Here is an 18,730-nt window from a genome sequence, read left to right on the forward strand (position 1 = left end):
GGAGGAAACCATTAGCCTGGGAGAAGCTCGGTGACTTCGCTCGTCCTTCTTGCTTCCCGGGAAGGAAGCTTTCAAGCCAGGAGCGAAGGGATCAGATCCACTCTCTTTGCCCTGAGAAGCCGACCAGCGCTCGGGCTGATGGTTCCGAGCTGACCGTTCTGCGCGGAGCGTTCCAGGCGCCTGACTGGCTCAGCCTAATGCAGACGTGCCCCCGTTCTGCAAAAGACCCACACATCGCTCCAGAACCAGCTCTGAGTTACTCTCCCTTCCAGGAGACCGAAATAATTGTGATTCGTGGCGTCCTGCGTTCGCGGTGGTATCTGCCTGTTGTGTGAAATGCCTCTTCTTAAGTAACAGATGTGATTTATGTGGACGGCGAAGGGGTGTGTGGCGGATTTGGTGATTAATCAGTGAATTCCCGTCCGCTGGCATCTCTCACTGCCCCTCTTGCGTGATGTAAGATCAGACGTACCCTGCATTGAAAAGTCAAGACACACGAGCGGCTCGCTCGCGCTCACACTCTCTCTCGCTGCCTCCCTCCCGCACGCGCGCATCCGTGCACCTTCCACATTCTGCTCCGGGCTGGAGAAGGCGGACTGGCTGGACTCATTGAGCCGAAGAATTTCCAGTGACATTTGTAAATGACGCTGCTGGATTCGGGGCTCCGAGCTGCCGCCGCCGCCGTCACCGCCGCCGCCGGGCCGAGGGTGCCGCCGAGCAGTCTCCCGAGCAGGCTTCCTCAGCGGGCGCCCACAATGTCCGAGTTTCTCCTGGTCTTCTTCACTCTCTCGGGATTATTGCCTATCGCCAGGGTGCTGACCGTGGGAGCCCAGCGAGGTAAGGAGAACGCCTCCCCCTCCCAACCCTCCCCTTGCCCCCTTGGCTTTCCAGCTGGGGGATGCTTGCTTGCAGATAAGTGAGTGTGAAACTTAAGTCCTGGCCGCCCGGCTGCCCGGGACCGGTGGGCCAGGATGCGCGGGCGTCGTGGGGGGGGGTCCGAGGTACCTGGGCGGATGTCTGAATCCGGTGCCAGGGTCCCCGGAGCCCTCACAGGTTCCCCCCTGGCCATTTACCGGCCCGGGTTTCGCCCCCTTGTAAGAGCGGTTGGACTTGACTGAGCGCTTCTGCCCGCGCACCCAGAGCGCTGCAGATGTTGGAATCAGCATTCGCGTTTCCGAGACTTCCCTCAGCTTTAGCTCAGGACTGCGAGCTTTTCCGGGCTCTGGGTTCTCAGCATTCCGCGTGTCCGCCTGCAACTTAGCTCGCAGGTTAACTTCCTTACCTGCCTCTTCCAACCAAGGTCTCTGGAGGGGCAACAGCGCTGACTCAAGCCCCCTTTAGTCTCTGGAGCCCCTTCTAGGGTAGACCTGGGACAGAGTCCCTGTCATCAACGGAGAAGCTTCTAGGGCGCTTCTGTGTGCATGCACCTGCTTGAACTTGACTTTATTATTATTATTATTATTATTTACGAAGGTCTTTGACTCAGCCCCATGGCACCTTGAGGGGCTAACCCACCCCTGAAGTGCCTCGCTCCAGCCTGGCTCTTTGCTCTTGTTTTTCCTCCAAGTGGCTGATGAATGGTAGAAGTTTAGAGGGGAATGAATGTGTGGAGTAGAGAAAGGTCGAGGTGGGAATTAAAATAAACCAGGATTCTGTAAACTTTTGATCTGAAAAGCCGGGAATCCCTGTGCAAGTGTGATACTCTGACATCAGATACTTGGATAAAGAAAAAAAATAGTATACGAATATTTGGGGCACTGGGGCTGGACTTGGAATGGTTAACTACTTCAAGTAAAACCAGAAGTATCATATATCTAGAATTTTAAATCATAAAATGAGCCATAGGGACTGATACACTTCAGCCTTTTAGTACAATGGCTGGGGAGGGGGGTAGAAATAAGGGAGAAGGGAAAAATATCCAAATCCCAAGAAAATGGACAAAATGTTGTATTGGGAGTTTAGTGACTGTTTCCATGAAACAAATTATAAATGGACTAAAAATTATTGCTTCAGTATCGGAAAGAACCTGGGGGGGGGGGCGGATGAATCGTGGTGTTTCTATTCAATGGACTGTTGGCAACCAGATTATAGTCTGTGTGGCATACATTTCCTTTAACAGTAGTGTGGCTAACAAGAATTCCTTTACAACAGCTAGCGTTTACTGATGATAATCTTTTAAACATATCCTTGCCACCTAACCAGGTATCTTCTGAACTTGGTCAACTTGCCTTGAAGTTGGTATGGAATAGTTGATATCCGTACTGATAAAATGGAAGCACATAGCCCTAAGTTGAAATGATGATATCTTTGATCTGGAACAATCAGTTCTCAGCCTTTCTTAGGAAGAATGTTTGAAGTTGAACCAGAGCAGATGAACAGAATGAAGCTTTTCAGCCCAGTGTGCCAGCAAAATTTAATGGCAGTCACAGACTGCTGCTGTTGAGCTTTTTCGGATGGAGTTCTCAGTCTCCAGAAATTTGACCTCATCTAGAGCTACGTCCTCAGCACTTTTATATGTGATTATGAGGGAGAGGGCTGTTGCTGCCATTTTTGGAATGAATACTGGAAGAGAATTTTATGTATAATTAAAAAGTTAAATGTACAGATCCTCAACTTTCCTCTGAGGTAGGAAATTAAATAACTAAGAGGATTATATTTGGTGCCAATTCAGCTCCATGAGGGAGAGTAGCATGTGAGATATGAGCAGAACACATGGAAAATGATTGTTAGTTTTTCCTAAAATTGAAATAGTGTCATATTGTATCACCATATCAACAGAAGAAGTACTATCTCACATAGCTTAAGTAAAAATAATTGTAGTCCACACTTTACCACTACTAAATATATATTTAAAACAACTTTCTAAACTGTTAGAAAAGAGCTAAAATTGTTATAGCTGACTATCAAAAGTGAAAAGGGTGGGCTCCATCTGGGATAAGGAAAAAGAAAAATAACCAACAAATCTTGCTGAAAGTTTAAAAAGAAGGTGCTGCTGCATTATTACTAACTTCCTCACTGAAATGTCAAAACAAAAGATACGGGGATATAAACTCAAGAAAGGGGTTAAGGAGACGTGAGTTTTAGCACAGGCTCATGTCAATTGTCCTTGAAGAATAGAGTAGGCAAGAGAATTGCACGGGTGTATTTTTTATAGCAAAAGCTAGGTAGCTTTATGCCAAAAAATGAGAAATCACTTTTATAGTCTCCAAATACTTATTGGTTACTAAGTAGCTTCTCAAACTACATAGCCTACATAAGAAATGTTTGAGTTACCTAGTACCTCATGTCCTTTGCTTTATAAGTTTGTGGGTATAAGCTCAAACATTTTATGAAGTAGAAAAATACTTGCAGACTAACTGTGTGTTGGATTCATATGCATCCATTTGTCCTATTAGTCTACGTTGTTGATTTTCTTAGTTTACATTGATTGTGATAGAATTAAACTAATAAACATACTATTCCTTGTTAGATCCCATCATATAAGAAAAGGAAATTTCATTATAGCTCTTAATAGTTTGAAGTGGAAGATAACTCAGATTCACTCAGAATCAACTAATTTGTCATATAACATGTCATATCATATCAAAGTGTTGCTTGATAAGGATTAAGACTTAAAAGGAAGTATATTTAAAGTTGTCACTTTTTCTGAAAAGACAAGGGATTGAGAGACCTAATGGAATCTCTTTAAATTCTTGAGTCTGTTCTGATTTTGAGAGGTATTTCCAAATCATTGAGTTCCTGCTGCTATAGTCATGTTAATGTGTCTGCCTAGAAACGTGTTTAAAAATGGTGAGCACATGTATGGCACACTTTTGGTCTTCCTCCTCTCAAAGAAGGATGGCCTGCATCTATGTCTTTTTTATATTTAACAAATATCAAAGTTTTGCTTTGAAAAGATCTGTAATCTTTGCGTTTTCTCTCTCTCTCTCCCCCTCTCTCTCTCTCTCTCTCTCACACACACACACACTCCCCTTCTCCCCTAAGCTCAAATCAACAGTGGTTAAGGAGGAAAGGTGACAGTGGAAAAATACTGAAAAGTTTAATTGTGCTAAAACAATAAGAAAATATGTTAACTGCAAAACACAGTAGAGAAGGACAAAGAACGGAAAAAAGGCTGAAAGACAACTTTAGGAAGAGGCTGGATCCCAAACAATATTCTTGAAAGGAGATTAAAATATCTTCAGACAAAAGAATGGTTACTGAAAATAAGTATTTCATCTCATTTTGTAATAAATATTATGAGAAAATATTTGAAGAATAAAAATACTTTAAAGTAACTTACATTGTTGTAACTCTAGATATCATTAAACCTCTAGGAATGGAGAGAAACATAACAATATTGCAGAAAACTTAATGCTAATGACTCCAGAATTATAGAGATGGGAATGAGTTTTCTTTTTTAAAAAAATTAACTGAGTATGAAAGAAGTCTTCTTAGAAAGTTTGGATGAGTAAGGTTGTTCATGTGTTCTTAGAAGTGAAATGGCATGCTCTAAGCACTACTTGCCATTCAGATAGGAGATACGCAGAGATTTTTAGTTATCAAGTGTATTGGATCCAGGACATTAGTTTCTTGCTAGTTGCCTTCTCAATTTCTTTTCAGAGCCTAGGGCTTGCTATAAAGATAAGCTCAGTTTAAAATTCACCTGAACTCACAATGACTTGGTCTTCTGCAAGGATTGCCATGTTGAGGGATCTCTGCATGTGTCTGCACTCTATACACTAAAATGATTCCCTTCTTTAATGTTTATGCCATCAAGTTTTACAACTTATGTGAAATGTGCTCCCCTCCTGCCTTCTTTCCATTTGTGCCTGGTTACCAGGATTCTCTGTAGTAAAAAAGTACTGATCAGACATACTGATAGATTTCTCTATCTTGTGTGGCTGTCTGTCAAAACAACTGTTGTACAAAGGGAACACTTGTCTTCATTCTAGATAAATGTATTCAAAGAATTAATAGTAAAAGTTAAACATGCTTGTACCAACATGATGTCATTAGTCAAATTAGTCAAGTTATGAGTGGAACCCACCAAAGCAACTATACCCATATTTATACATCTTTTTTTAAAAATGGACGAGTTGGCAGAAATACCTGTAAAAATATGACTCTGTTCCGAAAATCAGAGATGGTTTAATTAATGAAATTTTAGTTTTCAAAACTTCAGATAAAATGTCTATTTCTGTTATTATTGCTTCCTTGAAAGGCAAAATGAAGTGAAATGTGTAAAAATGTTTGAGTTATTTAGACTCCCAACATACTAATCCTAAGGAATTTTGTATAACAAATGCTTTGTTGTAACAGAATGTGACAGTTTGGGAAATAAATGTCAAGATGCATTTGCCTTTAAAATATCTATAATTATGATAGACTCAAAGATTGTAATGTTGAACAATATTCTTAGTGGTTAGATTGAATAACATGGAGGAGGTCATTTGGCCTCGTTTCTAAGACACTGCGTCCTGCGTTGGAGTATCAATGTTTGATGTCCGGTTCTGGTTTCTGAGTCCAGCTTCTTGTTAATGCAGACAATGGGAGGCAGCGGTGAGGACTCAAGTTGTTAGGTTCTTTCCACAACTGCTGGAGACCCGGATTCAGTTCCCAGCTCTTGGTTTCAGTGCTGGCCTAGCCCTAGCCGTAGATATTTATGGAGTGAAAAAACTGATGGGAAATCGTTACCTTTATTTGTCTTTCTATATCTCAGCATTATAAATAAGTAAATAAATAAAAGATTGAGTGCCCTTATAACAAGTTAACCACAAAATGTACATGATCAACTTTCCATTGAAAACAGTCATGCTTATTCTAGGTAATTTACAAACATCTTACATTTACTGAAGAAATTTGGTTCCTCATATTTAAGAATAATGTCAGATTTAAAAATAATAACAAAAATGTGTGAACCCTGCTGCACAGAGAGAATAAATAACAAAACTTAGTGTTTTGTTTTTGGGTGGAGAAGATAAATTAATCCAACCAACCAAAGAGAAAGCTGCCAAATTCCACTTTTCATTCTCTTCTGTGGAGTTGTTATATATCTTCATATGCATTGTTAGTCTCAACTTTACTGTATATAACAAATGACTGACTAGAGGCACAGGAATGAAATGGTACCATACCAGTCACAAAGCTGGCAGTCCACAGGCCTTGGAATGCTCTCTAGTTCTTTTATTTTGGAAGTTATTTAAAACTATATTTCTTTTAAAAAATTTGTTATTTCAATAATTAATAATAGAAAACTTTAAAAATGAATTGGATTATTTAAAAGTTAAATTCTTTCTTGCTTTTGAAAATACTGTGCTTGCAATAATATTAAATGCTGTTCTGGCTCTTCTTTGCTGTCTTGTTTGAATAACATGTTAATCTCACCAAGTACACCTGAACCCTCTGTATTAGAAACACAGAGTGAAGCTTTCAGAAGATTTCTCCAAACAACAGAATAAATAAGCTTAGTTCTTCAAATTTTATGTCCTTTTTCTACTAGATGTTTTGCTTCTACAAGCTTCTGTTGAAATGTTTAATCTATAATTTCTCTTCGTGAGTGTTTCAGTGGTCATGTCCCCCCATTCCCACAAGTCAAAGTTAGAAAATGAGTATTATTTGCTGCTCTATCTTGTTTTTTAAACTTTTATTTAGTAAATACAAATTTCCAAAGTACAGTTTATGGATTACAATGGCTTCCCCCCCCCATAACTTCCCTCCCACCTGCACCCCTCCCATCTCGCGCTCTCTCTCCCATTCCATTCACATCAAGATTCATTTTCAATTATCTTTATATACAGAAGATCAATTTAGTATATATTAAGTAAAGATTTCATCAGTTTGCACCCACACAGAACATAAATGTAAAATACTGTTTGAGTACTAGTTATAGCATTAAGTCTCTATGTACAGCACATTAAGGACAGAGATCCCACATGAGGAGTAAGTACACAGTGACTCCTGTTGTTGACTTAACAATTTGACACTCTTGTTTATGGCGTCAGTAATCTCCCTAGGCTCTAGTCATGATTCTGCAAGGCAATGGATGCCTTTTGAGGATGCCAACTTCGATCTTATTTAGACAAGGTCATAGTCAAAGTGGAAGTTCTCTCCTCCCTTCAGAGAGTTCTTTCTACTGGGATTTCACTCACAGAGATCTTTCATTTAGGTAATTTTTTTTTTTTTTTTTTTTTTTTTTTTTGCCAGAGTGTGTTGGCTTTCCATGCCTAAAATACTCTCATGGGCTCTTCAGCCAGATCTGAATGCCTTAAGGGCTGATTCTGAGGCCAGAATGCTATTTAGGACATCTGCCATTCTATGAGTCTGCTGTGTATCTCACTTCCCATGTTGGATCGTTCCCTCCCTTTTTGATTCTATCAGTTAGTATTTTCAGACACTAGTCTTGTTTGTGTGATCCCTGTGACTCTTAGACCTATCAGTGTGATCAATTGTGAACTGAAATTGATCACTTGGACTAGTGAGATGGCATTGGTACATGCATTGATGGGATTGTATTGGAATCCCCTGGCACATTTCTAACTCCACCATTTGGGGCAAGTCCAGTTGAGCATGTCCTAAATTATACATCTCCTCTCTCTCTTATTCCCACTCTTATATTTAACAGGGATCACTTTTCAGTTAAATTTAAACACCTAAGAATAATTTTGTGTTAATTACAGAGTTCAACCAATAGTATTAACTAGAACAAAAAAATACTAAATGGGATAAAGTATTAAATTGTTGCTCCATCTTAAATTCAATGATATTAATGTATGAAGTCTCAGAGTCTCTCTCTTTCTCTCTCTCTCACTTTCTCCTCTCTCTACCCCCCACCACTTCCAATATACACACACATCCTATTGATTTAAGCTTTCTATATACAAACAATTATTTTGAACTTATTTACCAAACTAATTCATGAAACCAGCTAGTAACTACACGAAAATCAAAGGTATTAGTTGGTGGCTTTAAGTCCAGTAAAATAGTGAAGCTGATGTTGCAATCTATGCATAAAGTTGATTTTTATGGAAAAACAACAATGACAATACATTTCCTTGAAAGATATATGCCATATATTTCCCATCTACACTTTGTAGAGCTAAGCATATGTGTCTTTGTCATTTTGAATATCATCCTAGGCAAATATATCTGTTAGTAATTATATATTAATATCATATGATAGCATAAGAGTATTCTAATAGCATTCAAATACCATTATAGTATGAATAAATATGTACCCAAAATTCATGTGTGCTCATACAATGATCACTTTATTGAAAATAAGTGTAAATTTACTTTTTAACTGAATTTCTTTTTTTCCATTTTGTAAAATACAGTTAAAAATTAAAAGGCATTCTGAACTGGGGTTTTAAATTCAAGATTTTCTCTTAATAAATGATATATAGTTGAAATCATTGTAGTGAAATGTAGACAGCAGCATTAAATGTGCTTTGAAATATGACTTTAATAACTTTATCATGCAATTACATCAGTTTACTTTTAGTCTGCAATTAAGCGTCCAATTGTGACAAAGTTTACATTGGCATGAGTAAAATGGTATTACCCTTTCTTTCTCTGATTTCTCATTCGTCCAGATTCATAAGTCTTATCAGTGCAAAGAACAATGCTCAGGTTGGTAATGGTTTTGTTACTTATATTGTTCAGTAATTCTGATTCTCCTATTTGTTGAATAATTATGACATTATCAACATTTGGATCTCTTCTCAAATATTCCACAATAGTTACCAAAAACAACACTTTTTAAAAATGTCTTTGCCTTTAGAAAAAAGAAAATCAATCTTGATCGATATATTCTTACCACGGCATTATGTGTTTAACCTCATTTTTCTCATATATAGGAATGAATATTGTCATATGTATACAGTTTCAACATAAGTAATATTAAAACTTTGTCCGTTTATAGAAAACATGTTGAGAAAGCACCTGTTCCTAAACAATGTCTTCTAACTTTAAGTATGAGAAGAAGGAAGAAAAAAACTTAATAGAGCATACTTCCTCCCTAAGACACCAGAGTTACATTTTATCTCACAATACATTCTTATTAATAGTCAGACATCTCTTCCTGAGTTGCATGAACCTCATTGTCCTGACTGGCTTAGCCTTCAGACCAAAGACAGGCATTGTTGAAACACGACCTCATTTTAGTCAAAAGAATATGTTTCTTCTTTAGGTAACATCAAGGGACCGCGAATCGTCTCTTGTTTTATTCTTACAATCAATAGGACATTCCTTCCTAACTTTTCCACATAGCATTGACATCCTTCTTGACTTCCATGACAGCTTAACTTTAGAAATACAAATATATAATTCCTTCAGAATTTTTCTACCACTGAGTTTTTCTTTAATGACAATTTGTCATCTCAGGTCTTTCTTCTTAAAATGAGAAAAGCAAACTAAAAATGAGTGTGGAGGAGCAGAGAAGAGAAAAGAAGTTTAGCTGTGGTTCCTTTGAATGTTCTAGGGCATTTTAAGATACTGTGAAAAATACAAACTGTAGTTATAATGCTGAGAACCGAAATGTGTTTAGGTTTATGTTTTCTTTAGAAATTAGGATGCATAAGGAGAAGGTGACTGAAGATGGCAAGACAGAGAGCTTTGATGTTTACTGAATTTATTCATTTCTGTTCACATAAATCAACTAACTGGATCAATTAAGGTCCTCAAACTTTTGCAGAAATATACTTGTACATTACACAGATTTAAAAACAAAATTGGTTTTCCATTAAGGCATTTTCCAAAGCTTTTAATGATATATTTTATTGGTACAAAAATATTTTTTAAAAAGCAGGTATGCTTTATGAGAATTTTCCACTTTGTTCATCTCTATTAAATTTCAGGACCTTTTGCTATGATTAAACTCTGAACATACAGTGATAATAAGATTAGTTTATTGGTGAAGTTATGGCTTCATCAAGTGAAAGTATAGCAGATCTTGTCCCCTGGACACATTTGGAAAGTTTCCTTAAAAATAATTGAGTCAAATTCAAAGATGGATTTAAGAACTCAAAGTTCAAGTTCTTTTTCTGAGTCCTTGTATTTTCATCATTGGATCAAAAATTTTTAAAATGATTTTCATTTACTTGATAGGACAGACAGAGACACACACAGAGGGAAATGGGGGTGGGGGGAGGAAAGAGAGAAAGGGAGAGAGGAGGACAGAGAGAGGAAAGAGAGCGACAGAGAGAGAGAAAGATCTTTCATATCTTCCATCCCAGCTGGGGCTGGGCCAGGTGAAAGCCAAGAGCACGGAACAAAACTCAGTCCAGGTCTCCAACATGAGTAGCAGGGACCTGATCACAGGAGTCATTGTCTGTTGCTTCCCAAGGTACACGTTAGTAGGAAGCTGGAATTGGAAGTAGAGCCAAGTCTCCAACCAAAGGGCTAATATTAGATGTGGGAATCCAACAGGCATCCAAACACCTACCACATTGTCATATTGTAACATAGGGCTAGCAGTTCACCAGCACCATGGTCATGGCCTGTAATACAAAGGAATACTGATCTTCTTTAAGAAAATGAATAATGACACAACGTTGATCAACATTTTAAAATTATTAGGATTTAGAACTTAAACATCCTCTTTATCCATCATTGGATTACACTCCCTTCTATAGCTCCTTTCCCTGTGAACATGTTTTCTTCCAATTTTCACATGCTAATGATCTTGTCAAATATTTTGAAATTAATTCTGACAGTGAAAGAAACAACATCTTATCACATTTTCAACTCTTGTTGCTCTCATTACTGTGAGAACAGAGGTGATAAGGGTTTTATCTTAGTGTATTTCAATCTGGAAACCTGAGAAACCACCTGACTCTTACAGAATCCTACTCTAGCCCACCTTGCAAAGACAAACATGAAAGTAGCCCTAATTCTCCATGAACACTTAGATGTTTATGAAAAAATATTTTTGCATCATGAATTGTGCTACATAAATATCTCTTGTTTAATTAATTATGCAATTAACTTAGTTTGTTCCTAAAAGCAAGAAATCCCTATATTCAGAATGTATTACACTTTTTCACAGATTCTTCCCCTCTGAATTCATATGATTCATGAAACAACTGATGTATTTAGTAGTCTTTCATTTATTTATTCAATAAAGTTGAGCAAATAGACATAAGCACTGTTTTAGATGTTGAAAATGAAGCAAGTGAGCAAGTTAGACAATGTAGCTGGTGAGCTGGGGCATTAAGTGAGGGAAGAGACAGACAATAAGCAAATAACAAAGATGCAATGACACATGCTAAATGGGAAATCTGCACAATGATTAAGATTAGGTTAGTGAGGACCATGGGAATCCAAGTGTGAGGTGTGCGCTTCTTGATTCCAATGGTAAGTAATTGGATGACTAATCAAAGACGTGATATAACTTACATTAAAAAAGGTTTATTTGAAAGGCAGGGTGACAGGGAGAGAGAAAGAGATTTTCCATTTGCTGGTTCATTCCCCAAATGACCACAGCAGTGCAAGAAGCCAGGAACCTGGAACTCCATCCAGGTCTCCCATGTGGATGGTAGGGTCCTGAGTACTTTGTCCATCTTCTGCTGCTTTCCCTGGGCACGTTAGCCGGGACTTGAGTTGGAGGCAGAGCAACCAGGACTTGAACCAGGGCTCATATGGGAAGTCTGCATTTTAGGTGGGGGCTTAACCTGCTGCACCACAACTCTGGCTCCACAAATTACTGTTTAAAAGAGTTGATGCTTATTGTTAAACAAAGAAGGGACACTGTGTGGATGCAGTTACAAGATTATCATAATTGTCTTGGGGAAGAGGATGGTGACTTGAACAAAGGGTAGCAATGGAGATGAAGCCAAAGTAGAGTAGAGATTCACATCTTTAATTTAGGTCAATTTTCTTTAAGAATGAATCAAAGAGGTGGGAATTATGGCAGAGCAGGTTAAGCTACCTTTTCCATATCAGGGTGCCTAAGATCAAGTCCAACTTCTGCTTCTGATCCAACTTTCTGCTAATGAACTTGGGAGGCAGCAGTGATGACCAAAGTACTTGTGTTCTGCCACCTGTATGGCACTCCTGTCTCTTGGCATTGGCCTGGCTCAGCTCTAGCTGTTTCAGGCATTGGGGCTGTGAACCAGCAGATTCCTCTCTCTCTCTCTCTCTCTCTCTCTCTCTCCTCCTTCTCCTCCTCCTCTTCCTCCCATCCTTCTGTGTTACACTGATTTTCAAATAAGTAAATAAATAAAACTTTAAAAAATGAAAGTAGAATATTCACTATATTAAGAAAATGAGGCATAAAATGTCTCAAAATGTAATTACTTGAGGGAAGAATTAATATATATTATGTATAATATAAACATGTATATAATGGATACTATATATTCTGATCTAGATTATTTTTAGATGTATGCATTTCATCTTGTAGCACCTCTTACTGTGTTGTACAAAAACATGTTTTGCAACATAAGGCACATTCTCCTACATGATGGTCACATGTGGACCTTGGAGTATTATTTGCCTTCATGTCACTTTTCCCTTATGTTTTAGAATTACTAATTCCATATTTCCTAATAGCTCATGTGTACTCTTACCACTATAGTAAAATGAATTTAATAGATTTTGACTCATAGCATTCTTCAGGGGTTTAGTTAAAATAATGTGTCCAGCAACATTTAAGCATTAGAAAGTGTAGCAGCAATTATCTTCTTAATGTTATTTCTACGTCTATAAGGCAGCACAGTAGCAAAAAGAACAGGCATTGGCCTATGAAGATTTATTTGTGTTTTTTTCTTGAATAAATCTTCAGAGGTTTTAAGAAAAAGTTCTTTTTCAGTTGTTCCCAAGTCCTTGACATGATTGAGAAGAATTTGTACTGACAGTCAAGTTCCTGTCTATGAATATTCGATTAGGGTAAAGGGAAGAAATTGCAAGAGAGCGACTATTCACTATACTCATCACCCTCCCTGGAATTTCCAAGAAAGCTACAGAAAGAAAGAGAAGGTGACAGCACGTGCTGGAGAATCTGCCAGGTCAGGAGAACCTACCAGGTGTTTGACCCACAGGATACTGCCTCTTTCCCAGTCAGAGTCCTTAGATAATTCTGTTTATACACACATCCATTGAATAAATGTTGTAATTTCTAATATTTACCAGCCTTGGCCTATAGTACCTAATATTTAACAGCCTTGTAGACTTGAAGGCAGAAACTGAGATAGCTAAAACCAAGAGAAGCAATAAACACTAATTAGCAATAGTACAACTTTGGATTTTTTTTTTTTTTTTTGACAGGCAGAGTTAGACAGTGAGAGAGAGAGAGAGAGAGAGAGAGAGAGGTCTTCCTTCCGTTGGTTCACCCCCCAAATGGCTGCTACTGCTGGCACTGCATCAATCCGAAGCCAGGAGCCAGGTGCTTCCTCCTGGTCTCCCATGCAGGTGCAGGGTCCAAGGACTTGGGCCATCCTCCACTGCCTTCCCGGGCCACAGCAGAGAGCTGGACTGAAAGAGGAGCAACCGGGACAGAATCCGGCGCCCCGACTGGGACTAGGACCCAGTGTGCCCGCGCTGCAGGCGGAGGATTAGCCTGGTGAGCCGTGGCGCCAGCCTGGATTTTTTTTAAAAGATTTATTTATTTATTTGAAAGTCAGAGGTCTTCCACCTGTTGATTCACTCTCCAATTGGTCGCAATGGCCAGAGCTGTGCCGATCCAAAGCCAGGAGCTTCTTCCGGGTCTCCCATGTGGGTGCAGGGGCCCAAGGACTTGGGCCATCCTCTACTGCTTTCCCAGGTCAGCAGAGAGCTGGATTGGAAGTGGTGCAGCCAGGACTGGAACCAGCACTCATATGGGATTCTGGCACTGCAGATGGCGACTTTACCCGCTATGCCACAGTGCCGGCCCCAACTTTGGATTTTTAAGTTAAGTTTGCTTGTGGCTACAGAATACTTTTGGTTCTATTCAGTTTTGTTGGAGCTAAAAAGGAAAGAACAAGAGAGGAAGAAAAAACATGATATTTTATAAAACTTACAGAAAAGGAAAATATTAAGTACCTAGACAATCTGGGAGAACAATGAAAGCACAGGGTTCGAAGGGAGTGCTTTTAGCATTAAGCTGATTAACTTATTCTAGGTCCTAAGTTATTTGAAGATTGTTTGGGGATTTAATCCTCGTGTATTTTTATTTGCTCTTTTTCTTTCCTCTGGCATCTCTCTCTACCATCTCCTCTACCTTGATAAAAAGTCAGAGCTTGGGTTGAAAACCTGATATTCAAATCTGTATTCCAGAGTGCCTGTAGACTATCAACTTAGTCTCTGAAGTATTTCAATTACTTTTTTAGGTTATTTATACCATTTAGAGTGTCCCAGTGTAATCATCCTTTTTAAACACTACTTATGTTGCTGTAGCAGCAGCACTAGAGAAGAAATACTTTTCTCCATCCAGAGGAATTACTTGGGAAATGCTACATGATCATCACAAGTAATATATAAAAAGATGACCTACTTTCTCACATTTCAAACATGGTATACCTTTAAATTTAAAGGGAAACATATACTACACAGATATTAAGTTAAAATAAAAAGCCAGCCAAGCTAAGGCATTTAAAATTTTTGAAAAGCCCAAGTAAAATATTGAAGCAAAAAGATCTCAACCAATTTATTTGTTGTGCAAAAAGCTTAGTAGACATTTGCTAGATGCATGTGTAGAGATCTAATTTATTTGTGACTTTAAGTTCAGTCCATTTTTCATTCATGTTGTCAGAAACCTCCTTCATAATTTGCTTCCAAAATTTCAGTACTAAAATCAACAATGTGCCTCGAAATAAGTTAAATATGAAATACACACCAAAATTTTATTAAATTTTAGAGTGACTGAACCAAATGAAATTTGAGGCTGCAAGATTTTGCATTAATATTTAATTTGGGACTCTCTGTAAATTTGTTTGCTGTGTACCTTGGCGGAAGGGTGCCAAAAAGTTTGGAAATAAATTAATCTGAGTAATTGAAAACAGCAGGAAGGGGAAGGGTTACTTGTATATTTGTGAGTGTGAGGTATGATTTATGCTCCCTGACTAGAACTCTGCTCACATCACACAGAGGTCTGCTGAAGGGCTTTTTTTTTTTTTTCCTTTCATGAGGAAAGTACTGTGGGAAAAGGTTCAAAATGAGTATAAGGAGGGAGGTTATTTATATTTTAGGTAAAGCAAAAAAATAATTACTGACTACCTGCTCAGAATAAAAGCATCTGGGCAGGAAATGTTGTTACCTTTGGAACAGAGCTTAAACCCCGTATAAAGAGCCAAGGAAAATAAACAGAGCTTATTCAGATAATAGTTAAGCTGATGAGCCACCTGAAAAAATCTAGCAGTAGCAAGAAAATCACTTAAGACAAAAATAAACTTTCAGAGACTGAAGCTACTTAAGTTCACCAAGATTTAGAGATGAATGCCAAAGGGGATTAGTGAAACTTCCGTCCATGTGAAATACAGCAGTAGTGTCTCTATTGCCACTTCACTAACCCATGCCTGAGCGTCACTATGCAAGTGAGAGTTAAGTGCAATCTGGGATAATAATACCTCTAAAAAAAAAAAAAAAGCAAGAAGTCATATAAGGGAACTCAACGTAAGGAACTTGCCTTTTCCTTTTCCTTCTGCAGGCAAATGCAAATGATTGGCAGGTTTTTTCTTGTGTTTTCACAGGGAGAAAAAGAGGGAAAAAACTGCTTAAATTTCTTTGTTCATCAGGCTAGGTAATGGCATGCCAGTGTATTTGACTGACCTTTTTGAATTAAACGGCAAGATACCGGGCTAGTTTCTCAAACACAGTACCTTAGAGCACCCAGCATGGCTAGAAGGTGCTTTGGGTGACATGTGTATTGGAGGACACTCACACTGTCTAAAAGGGCAACTGATAGCCCATTTGGGCAACTTCTGGCTTTGTCTGAATGTCAGCCCAAGATGGCCAGACTTTTAGATAATTCCAGAGAGGGTGGAAATCTGGATTTATGCAAAATTCTCTGTTTTAAGTATCATCAATCAAGATATAGTAAAATACACATGCTACACACACATGCACACACACAAATAACATTATAGGAGGCAAAAAGACAGGCTGAGGAATTCAGCTCTGAGGAGATTGACGGTTTGTGACCTACTGTGGAGGCCCTCAGTTACAGACGTCAACAGACCTTTGAACTGGGTCACAAAGAAAATGTGTTTTAATTGGTGAGTTGCAGGCAAAAGATGACCCTAGAGGCCAGAGCATAGAGCCTAAAAATTTCAGGTACACTATTGTTGAAGGAAGTGGGCATGGGAAGAAGGTACCAAACATTACTTTCCACAGGTCCTGCATTCCCAGCCTTCATAATTTCTCACCTGCTAGACACGTAGCAGTGTTGAGAGGTACAGAGAAAATTCTGAATGATCCAGCAGAGGGTAAATTGTATTAGACCAAGTTGTGACTTATCATGGGAACATACCACAGAAAGTCGTCTTAGAAACAGAGCTGTCTGGATAAGACTGCGGAATGCTAAGTGGAGTTTCAGTGAGCATCAGAACACCAGGGGCCTTATGAAAAAATATTCTGTGATAAGTAACAGCTGTGTGATTGAAAACATTGCCATGCCACACACAGATCATTATTGAAATGAGAAAGGGGGAAAAAAAGGCCCAGGGGTAGCTGAAGAAAAATACAATGAAGTGGAGATGGTAGAGATATGATCCTGATGGGTAGACAAATTCTCACGCTGAGACACAAATGGGATCACATTTAGGTTTGTGTTTCATCTTCTTTTTCCTTGGGAAAGCTTTGACTTAACAACGGCCAACTGCGTGCTCCATTACCACACACTGTCTCCAGATTTCATGCCCGTGTTTCAAGTAAGAATTAATATATCCACACTGATTATTTTAGTCATTACTTTTAAAGTATTTTTTAAAACTTAAAAAAAATCTTTCTAGACTTGTAGAATATGTGTAAAGCTAGTATAAAATTTCCCATATACCTTTCACTCAGTTCTCCTGATACTAACATATTACAAAACAATAATATAACAACAAAATGGAATTTTAACATTGGTACAAAAATATTATTGACTGGACGATAGACATCTTTCAAATTTCTACATTGGTACAATAGATACTATTGACTGAACTGTAGACGTTTTTCACATTTTACCAGTTTGTCTGTTAATGACCTTCTTTTAATCCAATTTTCATTTAGTTGGCATGCCTCTTTACATTTCTCCAATCTGGTAATCTGCCTTTACATTCATGAACTGGGCTCATTTGAGAACTGCTTATCAGAAATGTAAAAGAATATCTCACAACTTAAGTTCATCTGATGTTTTCTAATAATGAGATAGAGATTATTGCTTCTTGAACAGTGTGTTACACAAAGATGCACCCTCTTCTGTGTATCATATCAGCAAATGTGTGCCAGTATGTCTTGTTGCTGAAGATGTTAATCTTGATCATTTGGGTGAAATAGTGTCTTTTGGGGCCAGCGTCGTGGCTCACTTGATTAATCCTTCGCCTGCGGCGCTGGCATCCCATATGGTCACTGGGTTCTAGTCCCGGTTGCTCCTCTTCCAGTCTAGCTCTCTGCTGTGACCCGGGAGTGCAGTGGAGGATGGCCCAAGTGCTTGGACCCCTGCACCCGCATGGGAGACCAGGAGGAAGCACCTGGCTCCTGGCTTCGGATCGGTGCAGTGCCAGCCATAGCAGCCATTTGGAGAGTGAACCACCGGAAGGAAGACCTTTCTGTCTTTCTCTCTCACTGTCTATAATTCTACCTGTCAAATAACTAGAAAAAAAAAAGAAAAGAAATAGTGTCTTTCTCATTCTTTCTACATTTATTGATTGAAACTGTTAAATAAGGAAGCATTGTTCCTTCTTATGTATTTGTTTTTGCAAGCATAGACACCAATATTTATTTTATTATATATGTTATTATTCAACACTATGTTTTCTTTCTCAAAACTGTTCTACCGTTGGCCATTGGGAGGTCTTTCAAAGTGTTGCCCCTGCACTTTAAATAAATTCATCCTTTTCTTAAAAAAATATTTATTGGAAAGGCAGAGTTATAGAGAGGCAAAGGCAGAGAGGGAGAAAGAGAGGCCTTCCATCTGCTGGTTCACTCCCCAAATGGCCACGATAGCTGCAGCTGCGCCTATCCGAAGCCAGGAGCCTGGAGCTTCTTCTGGGTTTCCTGTGTGGGTGCAGGGGCACAAGGGCTTGGGCCATCTTCTACTGCTTTCCCAGGCCATAGCAGAGAGCTGGATTGGAAGTGGAGCAGCCCACATGGATGCCAGCACTGCAGGCGGCGGCTTTACCCGCTACACCACAATGCCGGGTCCATAAACTCATCCTTTTTTGAGCACTTTCTTAAATTCTTTTTTTTTTTTTTTTTTTTTTGACAGGCAGAGTGGACAGTGAGAGAGAGAGACAGAGAGAAAGGTCTTCCTTTGCCGTTGGTTCACCCTCCAATGGCCGCCGCGGCCGGCGCGCTGCAGCCAGCGCACCGCGCTGATCCGATGGCAGGAGCCAGGAGCCAGGTGCTTTTCCTGGTCTCCCATGGGGTGCAGGGCCCAAGCACCTGGGCCATCCTCCACTGCACTCCCTGGCCACAGCAGAGAGCTGGCCTGGAAGAGGGGCAACCGGGACAGAATCCGGCACCCCAACCGGGACTAGAACCCGGTGTGCCAGCGCCGCTAGGCGGAGGATTAGCCTAGTGAGCCGCGGTGCCGGCCACACTTTCTTAAATTCTAATACTGCCAAATGCT

At 39.3% G+C, this 18,730-nt stretch overlaps 1 protein-coding gene across 4 annotated transcripts in view; it reads left to right on the forward strand.

The window, feature by feature from the left end:
- The first annotated feature begins 496 nt into the window (after window positions 1–496).
- LRP1B (LDL receptor related protein 1B) overlaps window positions 497–18,730 on the forward strand; it is a 2,138,546-nt gene continuing 2,120,312 nt past the window's right edge. For all 4 annotated transcript variants that reach the window (XM_051849573.3, XM_070071546.2, XM_002712121.6 and 1 more), the window contains exon 1: window positions 497–837. In XM_051849573.3, the coding sequence (XP_051705533.3) occupies window positions 642–837 (196 nt within the window). In that variant the 5' untranslated portion in view covers window positions 497–641. The remainder of the gene's footprint in view (window positions 838–18,730) is intronic.

The sequence above is a fragment of the Oryctolagus cuniculus genome, chromosome 3, assembly GCF_051225735.1.
Source record: "Oryctolagus cuniculus isolate XC-2025 breed Fujian yellow rabbit chromosome 3, ASM5122573v1, whole genome shotgun sequence".
Taxonomy (NCBI): Eukaryota; Metazoa; Chordata; class Mammalia; order Lagomorpha; family Leporidae; genus Oryctolagus; species Oryctolagus cuniculus.